This window comes from Mesocricetus auratus, unplaced genomic scaffold, assembly GCF_017639785.1.
Source record: "Mesocricetus auratus isolate SY011 unplaced genomic scaffold, BCM_Maur_2.0 Super-Scaffold_100014, whole genome shotgun sequence".
NCBI lineage: Eukaryota > Metazoa > Chordata > Mammalia > Rodentia > Cricetidae > Mesocricetus > Mesocricetus auratus.
In genome coordinates this window covers 22,813,043-22,832,061 of record NW_024429197.1, presented here as the reverse complement: position 1 = coordinate 22,832,061, position 19,019 = coordinate 22,813,043, and the positions used below count along the sequence as shown (strand labels likewise).

General features: G+C 46.4%; 1 protein-coding gene and 1 long non-coding RNA gene across 6 annotated transcripts; one reads left to right on the top strand and one right to left on the bottom strand.

Moving 5' to 3' along the window:
• Window positions 1–2,375: 2,375 nt before the first annotated feature.
• On the bottom strand, window positions 2,376–17,897 carry LOC121143964. 5 transcript variants are annotated; one of them, XR_005881284.1, is made up of 9 exons: window positions 17,854–17,897; window positions 16,520–16,655; window positions 14,750–14,850; window positions 13,855–14,033; window positions 10,150–10,277; window positions 9,983–10,055; window positions 8,375–8,490; window positions 7,648–7,780; window positions 2,376–2,751 (listed from the first exon to the last, which is right to left on the bottom strand). It is a non-coding gene; the product is annotated as an uncharacterized LOC121143964 (long non-coding RNA). The 5 variants fall into 5 exon arrangements; XR_005881286.1 differs by having other exon boundaries at window positions 7,648–7,739; XR_005881287.1 differs by lacking the exons at window positions 16,520–16,655; window positions 17,854–17,897 and adding an exon at window positions 15,718–15,803.
• On the top strand, window positions 7,670–13,861 carry LOC101840413 (L-amino-acid oxidase). Its single transcript, XM_021235151.2, has 7 exons — window positions 7,670–7,806; window positions 9,372–9,586; window positions 9,936–10,048; window positions 10,830–11,031; window positions 12,250–12,318; window positions 12,544–12,680; window positions 12,936–13,861. Exons 1-7 carry the CDS (start codon window positions 7,791–7,793, stop codon window positions 13,738–13,740), a joined length of 1,557 nt encoding a protein of 518 aa, XP_021090810.2. The 5' UTR covers window positions 7,670–7,790; the 3' UTR covers window positions 13,741–13,861.
• Window positions 17,898–19,019: the final 1,122 nt, after the last annotated feature.

The following is a 19,019-nucleotide window of genomic DNA, read 5'->3' as shown; positions in this document are numbered from 1 at the left end:
TTTGATGCCTAAACCCTATTGTGTCAATTAGATTATGTTTGAGTCACACTTCTATTCTTTCCTGAGCTGCCCTAAGCAAATAAAAGTCCTTCATTCTCCACCTATAAAATACCTGCACAGTCTAAAGATGAGAAGCCAACAGCCTCATAATAATTAGAGTGCTAATTACTCTGCCAAACTCATGCCAGATCTTGAATCAGGTTCTGGCAAGAAACATGTAGAGGTTATCAGTATCACCCCATGATGTAGTCCCCCAATGACTCACATCTCACAGGTGAAAAGGCAGAATTTGGATCTAGAAAGTTCTGTTGCATGATCTCTTACATTCCCTGTAACTCGGACTCAGCTGTTTCCTCTCTGAAATGCTGGTAGTAACCTCTACCCTCTGTGGTTGCTGGGAGAATTACATGTGACAGTTGAGCACCCTGGAACACGTGTTGGCCCAGTTCTACAACTTTGAATAGCCATCCTAGATCTGTCTGCTCTGTTTTCCAGCTATTTACAAGGAGGTTGAACTATGAGGCCTTCCCAGTCAGACCACCAGAACAGCTGATAACAGTTTAGAAATTACACAATATTTCAATAAACTACACTAAAAAGAAATGCTGTGTACCTGGAAATGTGGCTCAGAGACAAAGCACCCAACTAGAATGCTTGAGCCTTAGCTTTGATTCCTAGAACTAACAACAAACAAACAAAAAATAAATAATGCAAAAAAAAATCACGAAACTCCCAGCACTCCAGAGGCAGAGAGGCAGGCTGTCTATGAGTTCAAGGGAGTTTATGGTAATGGCTGTGCATGAAAATGTCTCCTGCTGCTGAGAGCCATCCCCACTCCATCTTGAGCATGGGGCTGCAAGCCCAGAGGTCAGCACGAGGAATAAGGGAGACACAAGAGGTTCCTTTCTCAATAATATGAGCCCACAGACTCCATAGAGGTAGCATAAGCCTTGAGAAAGGTGAAGCTAAAAGCTAACTACAATCCTAACAATAGAGACTCCCTACCTGACCCAAGCTGACAACGCCCCATTGAGAGACCAATGTGAGAGTCAGCTTATTTTGTTAAAATGAGCACTTCAGAAAGTTTTCTGGGTTAGTGTCTGGAGAGAAAAGATGAAGGGGAGAGCAGGAGGCTGTGAGGATCCTAGAGTTTGAGAGCATTGAAATGGTCCCTTGGGACATCACACTGGATGTCACAGCTCAAAGCACTTTCACATGTGTTTTCTTACTAGTAGGCTGGGAGAGAAGAGCTATGGTTCTCCTCTTTCACATCACTGTGATGAAGACGACGACGACGACGACGACGATGATGATGATGATGATGGTGACAACAACACTAATCACTTACCATAGACAAAGAGTGAAGAAGATACCAGTCCTGAGTTTGGTCATTTTGCTACTCTCTGGGTCAGCAAATGACTTCAAGGTCAGTACATCCCTACTCTTGAAAAGTGAAGTCCCTCCCACAAAAAAATATTGCCCATAGCCAGGTGTGTTAAAGTTGGAGTCCAGAGCCTTGATGACCTGCCTCTCAACTCTGTGCCCCATCCATCACTCCTGACTATCCCTGACGCCTTGTTTCCTAAAAGACTGAAGCAAGCACAATCTCTCCATCTACCCAGCAACCATTGTCCAATCATGAGGATCTTACCCTGTTTGCCCTCAGTATCTTGAGTTCTGGATTTTTACATTCCCAAGGCTATGAAACTTGTATGAGACAACGAGAAACATAGAATTCTAAGCTGGTAGAATCACAATCTCAGTGACAATAATGACAGAAATATCAACCAAAATTATACCATAATAATGCTGATAACAGCAATATCTCATAGTGTGTCTCTTCCTGTATGCCTGATATTCTTTTAAGTGTCTAATTGTAATAACTCATTTAATATTTAAAACATAGGTATGAAATATGGTGTAGGTAAACTGAGTCATACTCAGTGACAGTCTAGGATTTATCATGTGGTAATACTGTGGTAAATTGCTTAATAACTAACTCTCTCTGTAAAGAGTGAAGGTAAAGAGAATAAAATTAGGTCACAGTTTATATTGCTGAGCCCAAGAACTACCTGTATCCCTGATGTCTTAGCTGCTTTGTGTATGATACCATTGGGTGGCGTCAAGGGAAAGCGGCTAACTGATATACACAGAGAATATCATCCTGTTCAACTAATTAACCAACTCTTTTTCTTTTTAGACCTTTTGTGTGCATTCATATGAGACACATTTTTTTTACTTTTTCTAGTTCTGATCTCTTCCCATACTCATGGTCACAAATTATCAAATCGAGTTCTTTCCAAGTCCCTGCCTATCTAGCTACACATCTAGCCAACTCATGACCAGTGTGCATTAGTAAATATAGACTTTTACCTGTAAGTCATTTATTCTTCAAAACCAAAGGAAAAATAAATAACCCTGCTCGGTGTCCTGTCACCTGGAGGGTTTCTCTTCACCATTTGTCCTCAGGCATGTTCCAGAAAGACACATGGTGTTCCAGCAATCAACTTTCAAGTAGGATAGGCACATCACATAGAACCATATATAGCCAGCATGCACTTGTTCCTATTTAGTCAATCACAAAGAGCTCATCAGGGAGGCTTAAGTTCAGGCTGTGGAGGGGAAAGCAGCAGGCCACTTGGGTCACTTCCTCATGCAACCTGTTCTTGCTTTCAGAGACTACTTGTGTTCATCCTGAAGGCAAATTGACATTTGGTGGTGTGTACCTGCTGCACATGCCAGCTCTGTGACCTGAAAAATCAGATAACACTGAGTTTATTGATGTGTATGTAGTCACTTTGGGAGTTCTAAAGTTCATGTGTCAGACTCTAAATTATTTTCTAAAGGCTTATTTGATTTTTAATTATGTGTATATGGGAGATAGCATGTGCATTTGTGACTCCTGGTGCTCATAGAGTCCAGAAAAGGGCTTCAGATCTCCTGGAGCTAGAACTACAAGCAGTTGTAAGCCACCCAACATGATTGTTTCAAACTGAACTTGGCAAGAGCAGTACATACTCTTTTTTTTTTTTTTTTTTTGGTTTTTCGAGACAGAGTTTCTCTATGTAGCCTTGGCTGTCCCAGAACCTGCTCTGTAAATCAGGCTGGCCTCGAACTCACAGAGATTCACATGCCTCCCACGTGCTGGAATTAAAGGCATGCACCATCACCTCCCGCCCAGTAAATATTCTTAATGGCTAATCATCTCTCCAGCCCTGACTTCAAATTGTTAAGATGATAATATGTCTTAAACTGGTTAATCAGCAGACTCAATCATTGCACTTCTATCATAATCTTAGCTGCTTCTTTTCTTCAAAGTAGTCAAGGAACTCAGAATGGTCAGTCAACCTTGAGAGATAAGAATAAAGCTGGAGGCCTCTTGTTTCCCAATTTCAAAACTTACTGCTAAGCTACAGCAGTGTGGTCTGGACAAGGCCTGAAATGTAATATGAGAGATTATAACTGACAGTCCAGATAGGCTTAAAATTTATTGTCAATTCACTAGAAGAAACCATCCTGAGTGAGGTAACCCAGTCACAAAAAGAGAAACATGGCATGTACTCTCTCATATATGGATTTTAGTCATAGATCTGGGGAGTGCCAGCCTACAATCCCATGGCCAGAGAGTCTGGGAAACAGAAACTTCATACAGTGGCTGATGGAAGAAGAGGCACACTCCCATGGCTAAGCACTGAGCTGAACTCAAGAAAGCCAGTAACAGAGAGGGAGGACTGATGACCAAAGGGATTAAGACTGGGCTGGTTTAACCCCCAGAAACAGCTGACCTGACAAAGGTTAACCTTTGAATCCCAGGCATCAGCCTGGGAATCCAGCATGGGACTGATCAAGACCCCCTGAATGTGGTTGTCAGTGAGGAGGCCTAGGTAATTAATTGAGCCTTGGGCAGTAGATCAGTACCCATCCCAAGTATACACACGGACTTTGGACTCCCATCCAACAATGTGAGATGCACTCTCACCCTGAACTCTTGGGGGAGGGTCTAGGCCCTGCCCTGGATGAAATGACAGACTATGGACACCCCCATGGAGGGCGTTATGCTCCCTGGGGAAATGAGGGGATAATGGGGAGCTTGGGGGAGGGGCGCGGGAGGAGGGGAGGGAAAGGGAGAGGGACCTGGAACTGACTTGTGAAGCAACCTTGTTTCTAATCTAAATTTAAACTTAAAAATAAAAAAAATAAAAATAAAAAATTTATTGTCAATTAATTTTCATCGAGATCACAGAGATTGTTCAAAGAGTAAAGAACAGTTTTCAAAATTAGTGCTGAGACAAATGGACACCCATGTGCCAAAGAATAAAATTGGGCCCTGCCATATATAATACATAAAATTACTTCAAAATGAACCAAAGACCTAAATGACACTTTTAAGACAAAACATAGGAGTAAATTTTCATGTTCTTGGATCAGGTAACCATTTCTTAAATCTACTACAAAAGTATGAAGAGAAAAAAATTAATTGAACTTTATCATAAAAACAAAGAATGCCGCCAAGAAAATTCAACCAGGTGTGGTGTCACAAGCCTGTAATTCCAGCACCTGGGAAATGGAGACAGGAAAATCAGGAGTTCAGTTCCAACCTCATCTACAAAGTCAGCCTGGGCCTGGCAGTTTGATCATGCTTCAGTGAATAGTCTGATAGCTCCAACTATACTAACAGCATGCCGTGGAGTCAATGGGTTATTAAATAAAAGTGTTTAAAAGAGGATGTAAAGTTAGGGAGCTAGAGAGACTGGGATGGATCTAGGAAGAGCTAAAAGGGGAGAGGGTGAGGGTGAATATGATCAAAATACATTGTATGAAATATTAAGAGAGTCACTACAAAAATAAAATATCAGAAAAGAGAAAAGAAAGAGATAATACGAATGCACATAAAAATATTTGCGCATTAAATATCTGATTAACTACTTGTGTCTATAATATACCTTTCACAGCCTTAAAGCTCAGAGCAGCAGAAATGGTTCAGTCATTAGGAGCACTTGCTGCTCTCCCAGAGGACACAGGTTCAGTTCCCAGCATCTACACGGGTACTCACAAACACCTGTAACTGTGGTTCTGAGGGATCAGACCCTCTTCTGGCCTCCAATGGCACTGCACACGTGTGGTGCATAGACATATATGCAGGCAAAATCGGTATACACATATTATAAAATAAATGTTAAAAATAAAACCTTAAAACTCAATAATTTAGCGATAGATAACTCGTTGGTAAGATGAATAAACGATTTGAATAAATATTTCTCTGAAGGGCATATGTGACTGAACAAAAGCATGTAAAAGAAATTTGTGGTGGTTTGAAAGAAAATGGCCCCCATAGGGAGTGACACTATTAGGAGGTCTGATTTTGTTGGAACAGGTGTGGCCTTGTTGGAGGTGTTGGAGGAAGTGTGTCACTTTGGGGGTGGACTTTGAGGTCTCCTTTGCTCAAGCTATGCTAAGTGTGATACATAGTTGCTCCTGCTGCCTGTGGAACAAGATATAGAAATCTCAGCTCCTTCTCCAGCACCATGCCTGCCTGCACACACCATGCCTAGCCCTGAAGATAATGGAGTAACCCTCTGAAATTGTAAGCCACCCCAATTAAATGTTTTTCTTTATAAGAGCTGCCATGGTCCAGCCAAACATTGGGCAGAGCTCAGGGAGTCCTACTGAGGACAGGGAGGAGTGATTGTAGGAGCCAGCAGGGTCAGGGACACCAGAGGAAAACCCACAGAAATGGTGAAATGGCTAGCTGTATATGGAAGAGGGCTGGACTGGAGGAGGTGGGGGGAGGGAGTGGGAAGGGATGCTATCGTCTGTTTGTAAAATAAATAATTTTTAAAATAATAAAAATAAATGATGATGATGAGTTTTTAAAAAAGAGCTGCTGTGGTCATGGTGTCTCTTTACAGCAGTAGAAACCCTAATACAATATTCCTCATCAATAGCCTTTGGGGAAACAGAAATCAAAACCATAGAGAGATACCATTTTACACTCCCAAGGTACTATGCTAGATTCTTCATGCACTGATGAAATAATGTACTATTGGTTTACTTACAGGAAAATGGGTAACTCACGTTCTACCACCAAAGTCCCACCCCAACTCAACCTTCTGCCTCTTATATATCCTGTCACTCTCAAGATCCTGGGCAGCTGGATCAGGAGGGAATGGTGACTGGAATCTCAGATGTGGTGACTGGAGAACCTCCCACCTCTTTCCACAGGGAGTGTTAACAGCCTCATTATCGTGGGCTCAGCTAATAACTATATAATAGTTACAATAGGATAATAATAGTATAATATGGCTGTAATAGGGTATTTAGGCTATCCTAGAATTAGCACTGTCTGTTTATCCTATTGTCTTGCCTGTGGCCAAGGCCTTTCTTCCTGAGTCACCATACCTGTTCTGCTTCAAGATGGCAATGCTCATGTCAAACCTAAAGAAAACAGCTACACTACACATTATCACCTCAGGTAAGCCTGGAGACGGTAGGAAGCATGTGGTGATGTAATCCAAGCAATCAGAAAGCTGAGGCAGAAGGACTTGGAGTTCAAAGTCATCCTAATCAATACAACAAAACACTTCTTTAAAAAATGTTGGGCAGTGGTGGCACACACCTTTTAATCCCAACACTCGGGAGGCAGAGACAGGTGGGTCTCTGAGTTTGAGGCTAGTCTGGTCTATAGAGCAAATTCCAGGACAGCCAAGGCTACACAGAAAAAATCTGTCTTGAAAAAACAAAACAAAACAAAAACAAAAACAAGGCTACACAGAAAAATTATGTCTTGAAAAAAACAAAACAAAAACAATACCTTCTAATTAAATTCCTAGGAAAAGGTATTATCGGGCTGTCAGAAAGGTATCGGTTCCATATCTCAAAATACACAACTCTGTCCGGACAAATCAGGACTCAAACCCAGTTCTGTCAATTCTATTGCTACTGCCCTTCCCCCATACCAGTCCTGATGCCAGGATCCCAGGCTTGGGCCCTGGACACTGTGTACCCTACCTACCCCCACTCCTGCCCTCTCCCAAGCCCCATGCTGCTGGTTGGGTTCAGACTTTCTGTTCATTTCCCTTGCCAGCCAGTCTGTGGACAAAAGGTAATCTTGGCAGAACAGCTACCTGGCTTCATTCCTTATGGGAAGGAAATCCATAGCCAGAGAAACACACTGTGTCTAAGGAAGCCCTGGAGGTCCCAAGGGAAGGGACAGAAAATACTCTCCTCTGCAAATGGGTCAGGCCAGAGACGTCTGCCTACCTGCCTGTTTACCAGGGACCCTTAGAGGGAGGAATCAAGAAAAACATGATCCTTGCACAGGAGCTCATGGCCAGATCCTAACCCAAACAGACATCAGAACAAAGGACCATAGGGAAATAGCAGTGGAAAAGCAGGCATTCTGTAGTGGGGCAGTCAGGAGCTCTGGCTTGCCCTGCAAGTTCGAAGTCTGGATGTCTAACCTCACTCCTTCCCAGGGTGATCACAGCAAGTTTAGAATGGCCTACCTGTTCCCATTGCCCCTTTCTGCTCCTTAGCAAAAGGAGGGCTAGGCTGGGAGCAGGGGCTTTTCCTAGGACAGAAGACTCTCTAGGGGGGAGGTGAGATGAAGATGAGGGAGGGTAGAGTCAGTTATCATTGTCATCTCACCTGGCAGGTCAGGCCTTATGCTTGGCTGAGTCAATCAGGCCAGAGGCGGATTGGTGGGATAAGGGCCAAATATTGCCAGAGTGGTGCTGCTCCTTCATAAAGAGAGGACGAGCTGCTCAGAGTTCAGCACGAGCTGCAGGGCCATGGCCAAGAGGAGTGGTAAGTGGGGTCCTCCTCCAGGTCTGGAAAAGGCTGAGCAAGGGAGTGCTAGACACTGATTTAGGCATAGGTGCTGGATGGGTAAGGACATACGTAAACAGGTTAGGCATGGGTCTGAGGACGTCTCGGCCGAGGGTCATATAAGAGTGAAGAGAATAAAAACTGGGACAGGGACTTAGCTTCACCAGGACCTGGGGATAGGTCAGGGTGTTGCAAGTGAGGTCAATGGAGAGGGATCTGGAGGAGGGGGTTGGATACATTCTGGGGAGAGTACAAAAGGACCAAGAAACAAATGTTGAAAGCTTAGGGGAAACCGTAAGGGCTGGGGACTGGATAAGAAGGTTAAGGTAGATCTGTGGGGTGAGGAGAGGGGTGGAGTCTTAGAGGTTCTCTCCCTTGGGCCTCGTGATGTCTCTTCTCTTTTCTAGTGAGCTGTTCCAGCAGCAGGCTGTTTTGGCATTAGGAAGGTTCTGGTGCACCTCCTCAGCTGGTGGTCCCTAAAAGTCCTCTTCTTAGAGGAGCTTCAGTTGCCTTGACATTACAAAGATCAAAGTAAGGGGGTTCTCACCAGCCAAAAACTCAGCTTCTGGACAAAGCTCAGAGTTCTGGTCCTTGCCTGGTCCACTTGTGAGAGGTGACACTGAGGAGACCATACAGCCCTTCATGTCAGACAAGACTAGCTAACTATGAAAAAGAGAATCAAGTCACCCAAGGCTTGTTGTATGGTAGCTGTTAACTATCTGAGTGATGAGTTCCAATGCTGACATCACATTAAATACCTGGGAAGCTTGGAGAAACCATAGATGAGGCTGGAGAAAACACAGGGGCTGCCTGTTTCCCACAGGCCACTTCTCACTCCACTCAGAGAACTGAGCCTTCCTCACTTGCACACTCACCTTTCCACAAGTACACACACCCCTGTCTCCCTCTCACACATTCGACAACTCTTTTCCCCACACAGCTTCACTTCCCAGAAGCATCCACAGAACCCCACAAGCACCCACCTTCTCATACATCTCACCCTCACTCACTGTAAGATCCAGTTCTAAGTCTGTCCCATAGATCCATACACACTGAGACAGCCACACTGCGCCACGGATACATCCCTCACATGCACACTGAGACAGCCACGATGCATCCCTCACATGCAGTCACGAACTACGCAGTCATCCGAAGCAAGAGCAAACTACAACCACAGTCCCACCCACAAACTGACAGTTATACACAACCACAGTCCTTTATACACTCACAGGTGAGCACACATGCACACTCCACATGAGGAGCAGACACATGTATACTCAGCTACGAATCCCCCGCCCCCATCCATGAGCTTCCAGGGTGCAAGCTGTGTTAATCACACAAACAGCACTACAGTTCACAATAGCCTGCACAACACAATTGCCCTCATATAGACATAATGCCAAATATTCGTATCTACAGCCACACGCTTGTCAGACACTGCCCTCACCTGCTTGCCCAGCGCCAGCTCCCACAGTCAAGCTCATCCTGGATAAACAGGTCCCAGCGGCTCCAGAAAGCCACTCCCTTGCTTTCTTTGCCACCAGGCATCTTTATTTTGGGGATCCTGCTATCCATCTCCAGCTGCCTTGCCTTCTATGAGGACCTTGTCAAGTGTTTCCAGGACCCGGATTATAACAGCTTCCTTCTCACAGCCCAGAATGGGCTCCATACCTCCCCACTGCCCAAGAGAGTGGTGGTAGTGGGAGCTGGCATAGCAGGCCTAGTGGCAGCTAAGACCCTGCAGGATGCTGGTCACAAGGTAAGAAGGTCTTGAAAGGCCTCGAGCATCAGTCCCCAGTTTGCGTGGAAAAGGAGTGAGTGTCCTGACAGGGAGCAGTGCATAACTGCAGGCTCCCACCAGTCTCTGTAGCCTGTGGCCCTTAATCATTGCTAACCGCCATCTGTGTTCTTATGGAGACAAGAATGGAGACACATGCTACCAGGCAAGGGCCTCGAATAACTCAGGACCCTCTGGAGCAAACAGCCCCAGTGAAGTCACCCTACATGTTCATGGCCCCCAAGCCAGAGCCTATGGCTACTGGGGGGTGAGAAGTGGGATGGGGAGAATGACAGTCCCTAAGAATGACAGCAGATTCTCTGAACTCCAGGTAACCATCTTGGAGGCCAGGGACTACATTGGAGGCCGGGTACTCACAGTCAGAAACAAAAAGGAAGGCTGGTACTTTGAATTAGGACCGATGCGAATCCCAGCAAGCCACAAGTGAGTCCTGTACAAGAGAAAGAGCAAAAGGAACATAGTGGGGATGAGGAAAAGGCAGGAGGGACCCCGGTGCCATCGTTTCTAAGATCTTTCAGACTCACTGTGTCATGTGATCCAACCCAGTAAGTCAGGGCTGATACTCAACTCCCACTTCAGAGAGAAGGCTGATGTCACAGGAAGTGACAGATCCCAAACTGACAATTGCAGTCGTTGTTGCCAACTCATCAAACTGTGGAATGCAAATATGGGCAGTTTCATGTTTGCCAGTTACGTCAAAACAAGCTGAGAAATTATAGCACATCATTATTAATAATGTCTACCATTTGTTGAGCACTAACTTTGCTCTAGATCCTATCTCCACAGAAGTTTCTTTTTTCTTTTTTCTCTTTTGCCTTTAATATAAATTGAACTCTCACTCACCCTCCAAACTACCAAAAACATAAACAACTGCACCGGCCCAAAGTGGAGTCATTAAATGCAGCCTCAAAGTAACTAGAAATGCATGAAGGGATCTCAAATGCTGCTGAAACAAAGGACATCTGTCTACACTTTTGTGTCCTATTAGCTGGGACTTTGTAAAGGGCCTGAATTCAATGAACTTCTAGTCCTCTGTAGCCATAGGAGGCGGGGAGCTAATGCCCACAACATTCAATGAGACTACAACTGAACAAGTGGTTAGTTTGAGCTTCCTAGGCACAAGGTTACTCTGGTTTCACCAGAAATAGTTTCTAATATGGAACGAGAAGGAACAAGGATATTATTCTTCCTGCTTCCTCTCCAGGCTAACCCACACCTATGTCAAGAAGCTTGGTCTGAAGCTGAATAAATTCATCCAGTATGATAACAACACCTGGTACCTACTCAATGGGCGGCGTTATCGTGCCTGGGAAGTCAAGGCTAACCCAGGGATCTTGGGCTACCCTGTGAGCCCCACAGAGAAGAGCAAAACTGCCCAAGACCTCTTCCACCAAGCCATCACTAAGGTGCCTGCTGCCTTTCCCAGCTGGGATCAAGTAGGAAAGGGGTGGTACCTAAGGTCACACAGCAAATCAGTACATGAATTCAGATCACTTGACCCCACCCAACATTGTTATGATTGGTCCACCTGCCTTATAACACCTGTTAATGATGTCACCACCCTCAACCCTTCTCTTCTGTCTTCCTGCAATCTAGAGAACATGATTTGGTCAGCAGCAGTGTAAAGAAAGGATTAACTAGATTAGGCAGTCCTTGGAAGTGAGTTGGTCATCCTAGATGACCGTGAAGATCTTTACCTTAACGTGTCCGTGTGTGTGCATGTGTGTGTGCACGCACATGTGTGCGTGTGTGCATATGTGTTTAGGTGAATGTGGGTGCATGTGCATATCTGTGTAGAAGCCAACATCAGCTATCTTCTTCAATTGCTTCCGACTTTTTATTTTATTTTTATTTTATTTTTGGCAGGGTTTTTACTGAACCAAGCTTACTAATTCTACTAGACTGGCTGGTCAACAAACCCCAGGAATCCTACTGTTTCTACCTTCCCAATGTTGCCACTGAAGTCATGTAATATCATACTCTGATTTTTTTAAAAAAACACTTGATGTGCATTGGTGTTTTGCCTGCATGTATGTCTGTGCAAAGGTGTCAGATCCCCTGGAACTGGAGTTACAGTTGTGAACTGCTTGCTGTGTGGGTGCTATGTGGGAACTGAACTCGGGTCCTCTGGAAGAACAGCCAGTGCTCTTAACCCCTGAGCCACCTCTCCAGCTCCAACATACCCTACTTTTAGATGGATGCTGGGGTTAGAGCTCAAGTCCTCAGTCTTATACAGCAAATGTTCTACCATCTGAATATTCACCTTTAATTTTTGTCTTGAACGGATCTTTTGTTACAAGTCATGTGTGGTATTATGAGCTTTTAATCCCAGTACTTGGGAAGTGGAGGTAGGAGGATCCAGAATTGAAGAGCAGCCTCAGCTACACAGTGAGTTTGAAGCCAATCTAGGCTACATGAGACCCTGTCAACAAAAGAGTGTCTTTAAAGGTGCTCTGGGAGCTGCCCTTTGCTGCATTTTTCCAGCCTCTCCAAGGGACATCCAAAGAATCTCTAATCTAAAGGCATGTGAGGCACCTTTCGCCCGGTGACCTTGTCTATGACAGTGTAGGTGTCCTGGGCACCTGGAGGCCCAGTGTGTTAATATCGCTCCTCCCCTCCTGCAGATCAAACAACATTTGAAGGCATTCAACTGCAGCCAACTGATGTCCATTTATGACTCTTACTCTACCAAGGTAAGTGAAACCAAAGGCCCCAGGATGGAGGTGGAGTGATGGACTCCGTGCTAGGCCAAGGCCCTGAGTCATTGTCCTGCCTACAGAGTGCCCTCTGCATACTGCCAAAGCGTTTGCCTCCCTCAAGCCCAGATCTAACCTTGCTGGGCTGAGGCCCCGCTAAAGCTTTCCTGTATACTAGACACTGTGGCCCATCCTTGCATCTATGGTGCCTCCTTCCCACAGTCTTATCTGACAAAGGAAGGAATGCTGAGCAAAGGAGCTATTGAGATGATCGGGGATGTGATGAACGAGAACGCTGGATACTACAAGTCCCTCCTGGAGTCCCTGAGGATTGCTAGCATCTTCTCCAGAAATGATGAGTAAGGCTGATGTGGGGCCAGGAAGAACCCGGTCCCCAGCACTGGTTTATTGGGTATTTACTATACAAGGGGCACTCAAGTCAATACCTGCCTGACACGGGGCTGTGTATTCATGAAGGTAATGCTTATTAAGTGTCTCACACAAGAGTGCAGGGAGATAGGTTCTTCCCTGTTCAGACCAGAGGAATGGCCAGTACTGGGACACACAGGTCTGGTAGCATCTCCCGCCTCATCTTCCTCTCTCCACCCCGGCAGATTTTCAGAGATCATCGGTGGCTTTGACCAACTCCCCAATGGCATCAGTGCCAGCCTGAAGCCTAGCACCATCCATTTGAGGTCCAGAGTAGAAGCAGTGGTGAGAAACGGGACTAAGGTTGAGGTTTTGTACCACACCGCTGGCCCCACCTCCCCACTGCGCAAACTCACTGCTGACTATGTCATCAGCTCAGCCTCAGCCAAGGCCACACGGCTCATAACCTTCCAGCCACCCCTGTCCTCAGACAAAACACACGCCCTGCGCTCTGTGCATTATACCAGTGCCACCAAGGTGGTTTTGGTGTGCAACAAACGCTTCTGGGAACAGGATGGCATCCGGGGAGGCCACTCCATCACAGACCGGCCCTCACGCTACATTTACTATCCCAGCCACAGACTGCCAGGTGGCAAGGGCGTCCTGCTGGCCTCTTACACTGTGGGCGATGATTCCTTCTTCTTTGCGGCCATGAAGCCCAACCAGGTGGTGAATATTATCCTGGATGACCTGGCTGCAGTGCACCACATACCCAAGGAAGAGCTAAAACGCATGTGCCCAAAATCAGTGGTCAAGCATTGGTCCCTAGACCCCCTCACCATTGGCGCCTTTGCTGAATTCACACCCTACCAATTTGTGGACTATTCAAAGAAGCTCTTCCAGCCAGAGGACCGCATCCACTTTGCTGGAGAGCATACCAGCCTGCCCCATGGCTGGATAGACACTGCCATCAAGTCTGGCATCCGGGCTGCCAAGAACATTCAGGCCATGGTGGACAAGGAGGCTACTCAGGGACAGAGGCCTCTCTAGAGGTCTTTTACAAACAACTGGGGTGGTTTCTTTCCCAAGAACAGTCTCTAGGAGAATCTGGCAGAGTAGGCCCGGAGATGAAAGGAGACAAAGACCCCCCAGGAGAGAGGTTACCACCGGTCCTTTGGTCTTCAAGCAGGAACCCAGCTGGGAAGCTGGCAAGTGACATCATGCCTTTCCTGTCTCACTCGCTGCCTAGCTCTCTACAGGAAACAACAGAGTTGGGGTGCATGGAGGCATGGGTGGGAGTCAAGGCTGAAGAATCCTAGAATCAGCCTTTAGCATGTCTCCTGCTGCAAAACAATAACAAACAAAAAAAGAAAAGATTCTGAGCCTGGTCAGTGTCACTTACAACTAGAAGTTCCAAAACAAGCAGACAAACCCCAAGGTACCGGCAGACTAACACAGTCACTCACACCCACAATACACACAAGCTCCATCGCTGTGTGCCTTAGCCAAGAGCCTCTCATCTTGGCCCAATGTGGGTGGAAAAGGAGGGGGGGTCTTAGCTGCTTTTTTTCTTTGGTGCATTAGTGGGATCTCAGCTACCCTGAAAGACTCTCTCCCACACACCAGCCAAACCCCTAGCCATTGCTACCATAGTCTATACACAGTCCTGAGGGGACACCATGCTCCTTCTCCACTCTTTCCCTTACTAAAACCCTCCGGTCTTTACAAAACCAGCCTACATTATCCTTCCTCAAATCCTCCCTTGACTCTTCCCCAACCCAAGGTCCTCTCTCCTCTGAGCCACAATTTTCCCTCTCTAGAATGCAATTGACTGAAGACCTTACTGAGATCATGCCCCCAACCAGACCAGGAGACCCCCCTCAGGGCTAAGATCACATATTTTATGGTGTGTGTGTGTGTGTGTGTGTGTGTGTGTGTGTGTCGCGCGCGCGTGCCTGCCATGACTTACTAAACATGCCATATGCCTGTCATCATATGGCACTTGGCTAAGAAGCAGAAACACAGAGAGTATGAAACAGTGAGAATCAACCCCCTTCACCTGCCTCCCTATGTGGTCAAAGATCAGTTCCCAAATCTGACTCAATTTTTGTTCCAAATTCTTAGAAGCCAAGAGTTATTCCTGAGTCTTGGGGGCTCGACCTGGTAAAAAAGAAAGGTAAACTGAGTCACAAGCACTCCTCATTTGACAAACACAAGCATGATGAAGTACAGGTTGGTGTTTTGTGGAAGACTGGCATGTGATATGGGAGGGAAGAGGAGGGAAAGAAAATGCCCATTTTCTACTGTAACATGGCCCATTGTTAAATCTAGACATCTCTTCTCAGATATCCAATGACAGTCAGGGCATTTTTAGTTCCAAGTGATAGAAATCAAACTGGGGCTTTCGGGGGCGGGGCCCCATGTCCAGGAGGAAGCTGCTTTTATCAGAGCAACTATACTCCAGACTGAAAAAATAGTGTTAAAGACCCAGGGTCTAGATCTAGGTGGCCCTGCCCACTTCTCCATTGCTGACAAACACCTGTGGTATGACACATACAAAGACACATAATAGTGGGCTCTCCTCCATTGCAAACAGTCAGAAGATGCACACTTGGTTAAGCCATTACAGCAAGCAAACCAGGTATTTTCTGGATCCTGGAAATACACTCAACCACCATTCCGGAGTTAAGCTGCTGTACCTGGCTGTAGTAATCTGCACAAGGGAGCTATCTAGGGGGTATCTTGGTGACATTAAGCAGTCATCTTTCATTTGGAGGTCCCCCAGGGAGAGCTTAAACTGGTCTCTTTTACAGCTGTTAGGGTTGGAAGTATTGTTTGATTAGTTCTAATCCCAAAATGATATGGGGATTTGGATCTAGGCATAGCTAGCAGTCTCTGTGTCTGGCTGAGAATGGTGAAGAAACAGATACCAAACTCCAAGAAGCTGGCTTCAGCTGCCTCTTGACTTATCCTTAAGGATACTGAGGGAGTTCCTGGGCAAAGTGGAGGTTTAGGGCTTACACTTACCACCTTGGAGGAGGTCATATCTCAGTAATGCCAACATGGGCTAGTTCAGGACAATAGGCCCGTTCAGCCCAATGGGCCAGATGACCCTAGGAGGAGGTTTCTTTTGAATAGAAAAGTTCTACCTTGGTTTGAACCATTCAGGTATAACCTGACTCCGCAGGTTCTACTAGTTTCCCATTATTGGGCTTCCTGCCAGGCCCTAACCTATATGGATATAGGATTGCATTGCCTGTGGCCACAGATAGGTGATGATGGTTTTCTCACTGATCTATGAAAGGATCAGCGTGCCCGAACAGGACTCCGTTTTGCAACCTCACTGAGTACAATAGTATTTATTCTCCTGGCTTCTGGCAGCTGGGGGTGGGGCATCAGCCAGGCAGGCATGGTACTGGAGAGATCGGCTCTCCTTCTCTTTACCAGTGGAACCATAGCCCCCGGGAGCCTCTGGTTGAATAGTTTACAGAAATCTACCTGGAAGGTGGGTTGGGTCTCGGTGGATAGATTGGCTATGAGCTCCCCAGTCCTGGTCAGTCCCGGCTTATGGGGAGGTGGAGCCTTTCCCACAGGAAAACAAAGAAGAAAAATAGGACAACCATGATTATAGGTTCCATGTCAGTCATATCATTAGGGGGTCAGAGAATGTAGTGACCCGTCTGTGGTTATCTTCTGTAGCCTCCTTTAGCTGGGTCTGGTGTATCCATGGGGTGACCAGCGGCCTTCACCACTGTGGGGGTGATGAGGACCACAGGACATAGGTCTTTCTACACTGGCTCCAGGCTCTGGGTTGGGATCCTCTACTCACACAAGGTCTCCAGGCTGGAACTTGTGGGCAGGCTCAGATTCCGGCAAAGGTTCAACCTTTTGAACGGTCTGATGAATAGTCCTCTGGGTATGTTGCAGGACATGTAAGAACTTGAAGAGGTGATGATAATGTCCGCCTTATAAACAGATTAAGGAGGGAGGGGTGATCACCCAAAAGATTTCAAATAGGATGATGGGGGGCCTTAGAAGGGTATAGGGCAGGAGATTGGCCCAATTTTAGCTGGTCTCCAGGACACATTTAGTTAAAGTCTCTTTTAAGGTTCTAGTCATCCTTTGTACCTGCCCTGGGCTTAGTTTCAAATCAACATTTAGGACCTTTGCCAGATTTGGGAAAACTGGTCATGAAGACCAGGCCATTGCTGGACCCCAGGGAGAAGGGCAATCAAAATCTAGAAATTAACTCTTGGAGGAGTTTCTTGGTGACCACTGACGATGTTTCCATTCAGATGGGATAGGCTTCCACCCATCCCGAGAAGGTATCTATGACAACTAAGAAATACTTATACCTAAGAACCATGGGTAAATTCCACTTCCTAGTGTTCTCTGGGAATGGATTCCTTCCAGGGCCTTTTTTTTCCTTCTTTGAGGTTCACTTGCACACAAATGGTCCATCAAGACACCATGTCTTTGACAAGATTGTCTAGTTGAGGGATATAATATATGGTCTGAGTAACTCAGCAGTTTTTCATGGCTCCTGGTGGGTGGCCTGTTAGAGTTTAATGACCACTTGTCTTCTGAAAACAGCAGGGAGTTGAGGCCTCCCATTCTGTAAGAATCACCACTTATTTGTGTCCTGCTTGACATCTTCCTTTTCTGACATCTGGTCTCTTCCTGTGTATAATTTCAGCATTGGAACAATTAGGTTCAGGCAGGGTGATCAAGATCTGGAGAGGCCCAACTGGTTCTAGGGCCACTTTCTAGGTGACTAAGTTTGCTGCCCTGTTTCCTTGGCCTCCTGGCTTCCCGATTTTGATGCCCTTGGCAATGGGCAGCATTGACCTCTTTTGGCAGCTTGGGGCCTCTAATAGGGTCAGCATTTCTTCTTTGTTTTTAATTTCCTTCCCTACAAAGGTGAGGGGTGCCCTCTCCCTACAGAGGGAACTACAGACATGGGCTATGGCAAATGCATTCAGACCGTGTACCCAGGTAGCTATGGCAAATGCATACAGATCATGTGCCCCATGATGGCTTTGCCCTTCCCCCAGGGAAGCACCTGGGTTAATGCCTAGAGCCCGGCCCTTTGTGCTGATGTCCCTCAACTGAGAGACTGGGCCCATGCTGTCCTGTCTAAGGTGAAAACTGCAGCCAGCATACCTGATTCTGTGAGGAGCCGCCCTCGCTATCGCTATTGCCGTTAGAAGATGGCGCTGACATCTGCTGTCAGTTGGAGTTAACCGTTTAAGCTGTGCCTCTCCCGTGGCGTCATCTGGGGTGATGTGCAAACCACCAATCCCGGCTCTACACGTCTCACTCGGAGCTCCTAGGCTTATATAAGGGGCTGGGTTTCTTAGCTTGGGGTCTCCCTCTAAGAAGCTGATCATCTATCTCTCAAGATGCATTAAAGCTTTACTGCAGAAGGATCCGAGTGTTCTGCGTCGTTCTTGCTGGCGAGACGGTAGCGCGGGACATCTGGTGCCGAAACCCGGGAACTCTTCAACATCGCCGGCGCCGCGGGAGACCCCTCGGAAGACGGGGCGGATTCAGAACTGCAGGGACGTAAGTTCAGAGAGGTATGCTTTATCCTGAATACCCCCTTTCTCGACTTTGGCCTTAGTTTGTCATCACCGTGGGACGGGTCAGTGGAGGCTTTGGTGCTAGTCCTGTTTGTCCTTCTCCTTCATCGTGGCTGGTGCTGACAGAACGGTGCTGTCAGTCTGGTGCTGTCAGTCTGGTGCTGTCAGTCTGGTGCTGTCAGTCTGGTGCTGTCAGTCTGGTAACGGAGTTGAGCGCCGTTTTTAGATAAGCCGCTAGCGCGATGGGGTTGTCACAGTCAGTGGTTACTGCCCTACAGACTGTGCTAAAACAAAGAGATCTCAAAATTGCACCACGAACACTTCAAAATTTTGTGAAGGAGGTAGATAGAGTGGCACCATGGTATGCTTGTTCCGGGTCCCTCACTGTGGCCTCATGGAACAAGCTAGGTAAAGAACTAGACAGGAAGCATGCAGAAGGAGATCTCCACTTAGGTACCAAAGCCATTTGGAAGCTAGTTAAAAACTGCTTGGAGGATGAGGCCTGTCACCCTGCTATAATAGAAAGTCAGGGAACCTTAGAGGAAGTTCAGGATAGCATGTCAGAAACTGAACGGAGTGAGAGAATGGGAGCTCGCAAAAGGAAAGACATGTCTAAGAAAAAAGGCCCTCCCCAAGAAGTTAAGAAAGGGGGAGAGAAAGAAGGGAGTGATCATTCACCCCCTAACAAATCTAAGAAAAAGAAAAGGCCAGAATCTAGTCTATACCCTACAGTAGAGCTAGAAGCCT

What these genes read in the sequence shown, in the direction of transcription:
- LOC101840413 (XM_021235151.2), top strand. An exon ending in ATGACTCTTACTCTACCAAG is followed by an intron (nt 12,319 to 12,543) that starts GTAAGTGAAACC and finishes TCCTTCCCACAG; the next exon opens with TCTTATCTGACAAAGGAAGG. An exon ending in ATCTTCTCCAGAAATGATGA is followed by an intron (nt 12,681 to 12,935) that starts GTAAGGCTGATG and finishes CCACCCCGGCAG; the next exon opens with ATTTTCAGAGATCATCGGTG.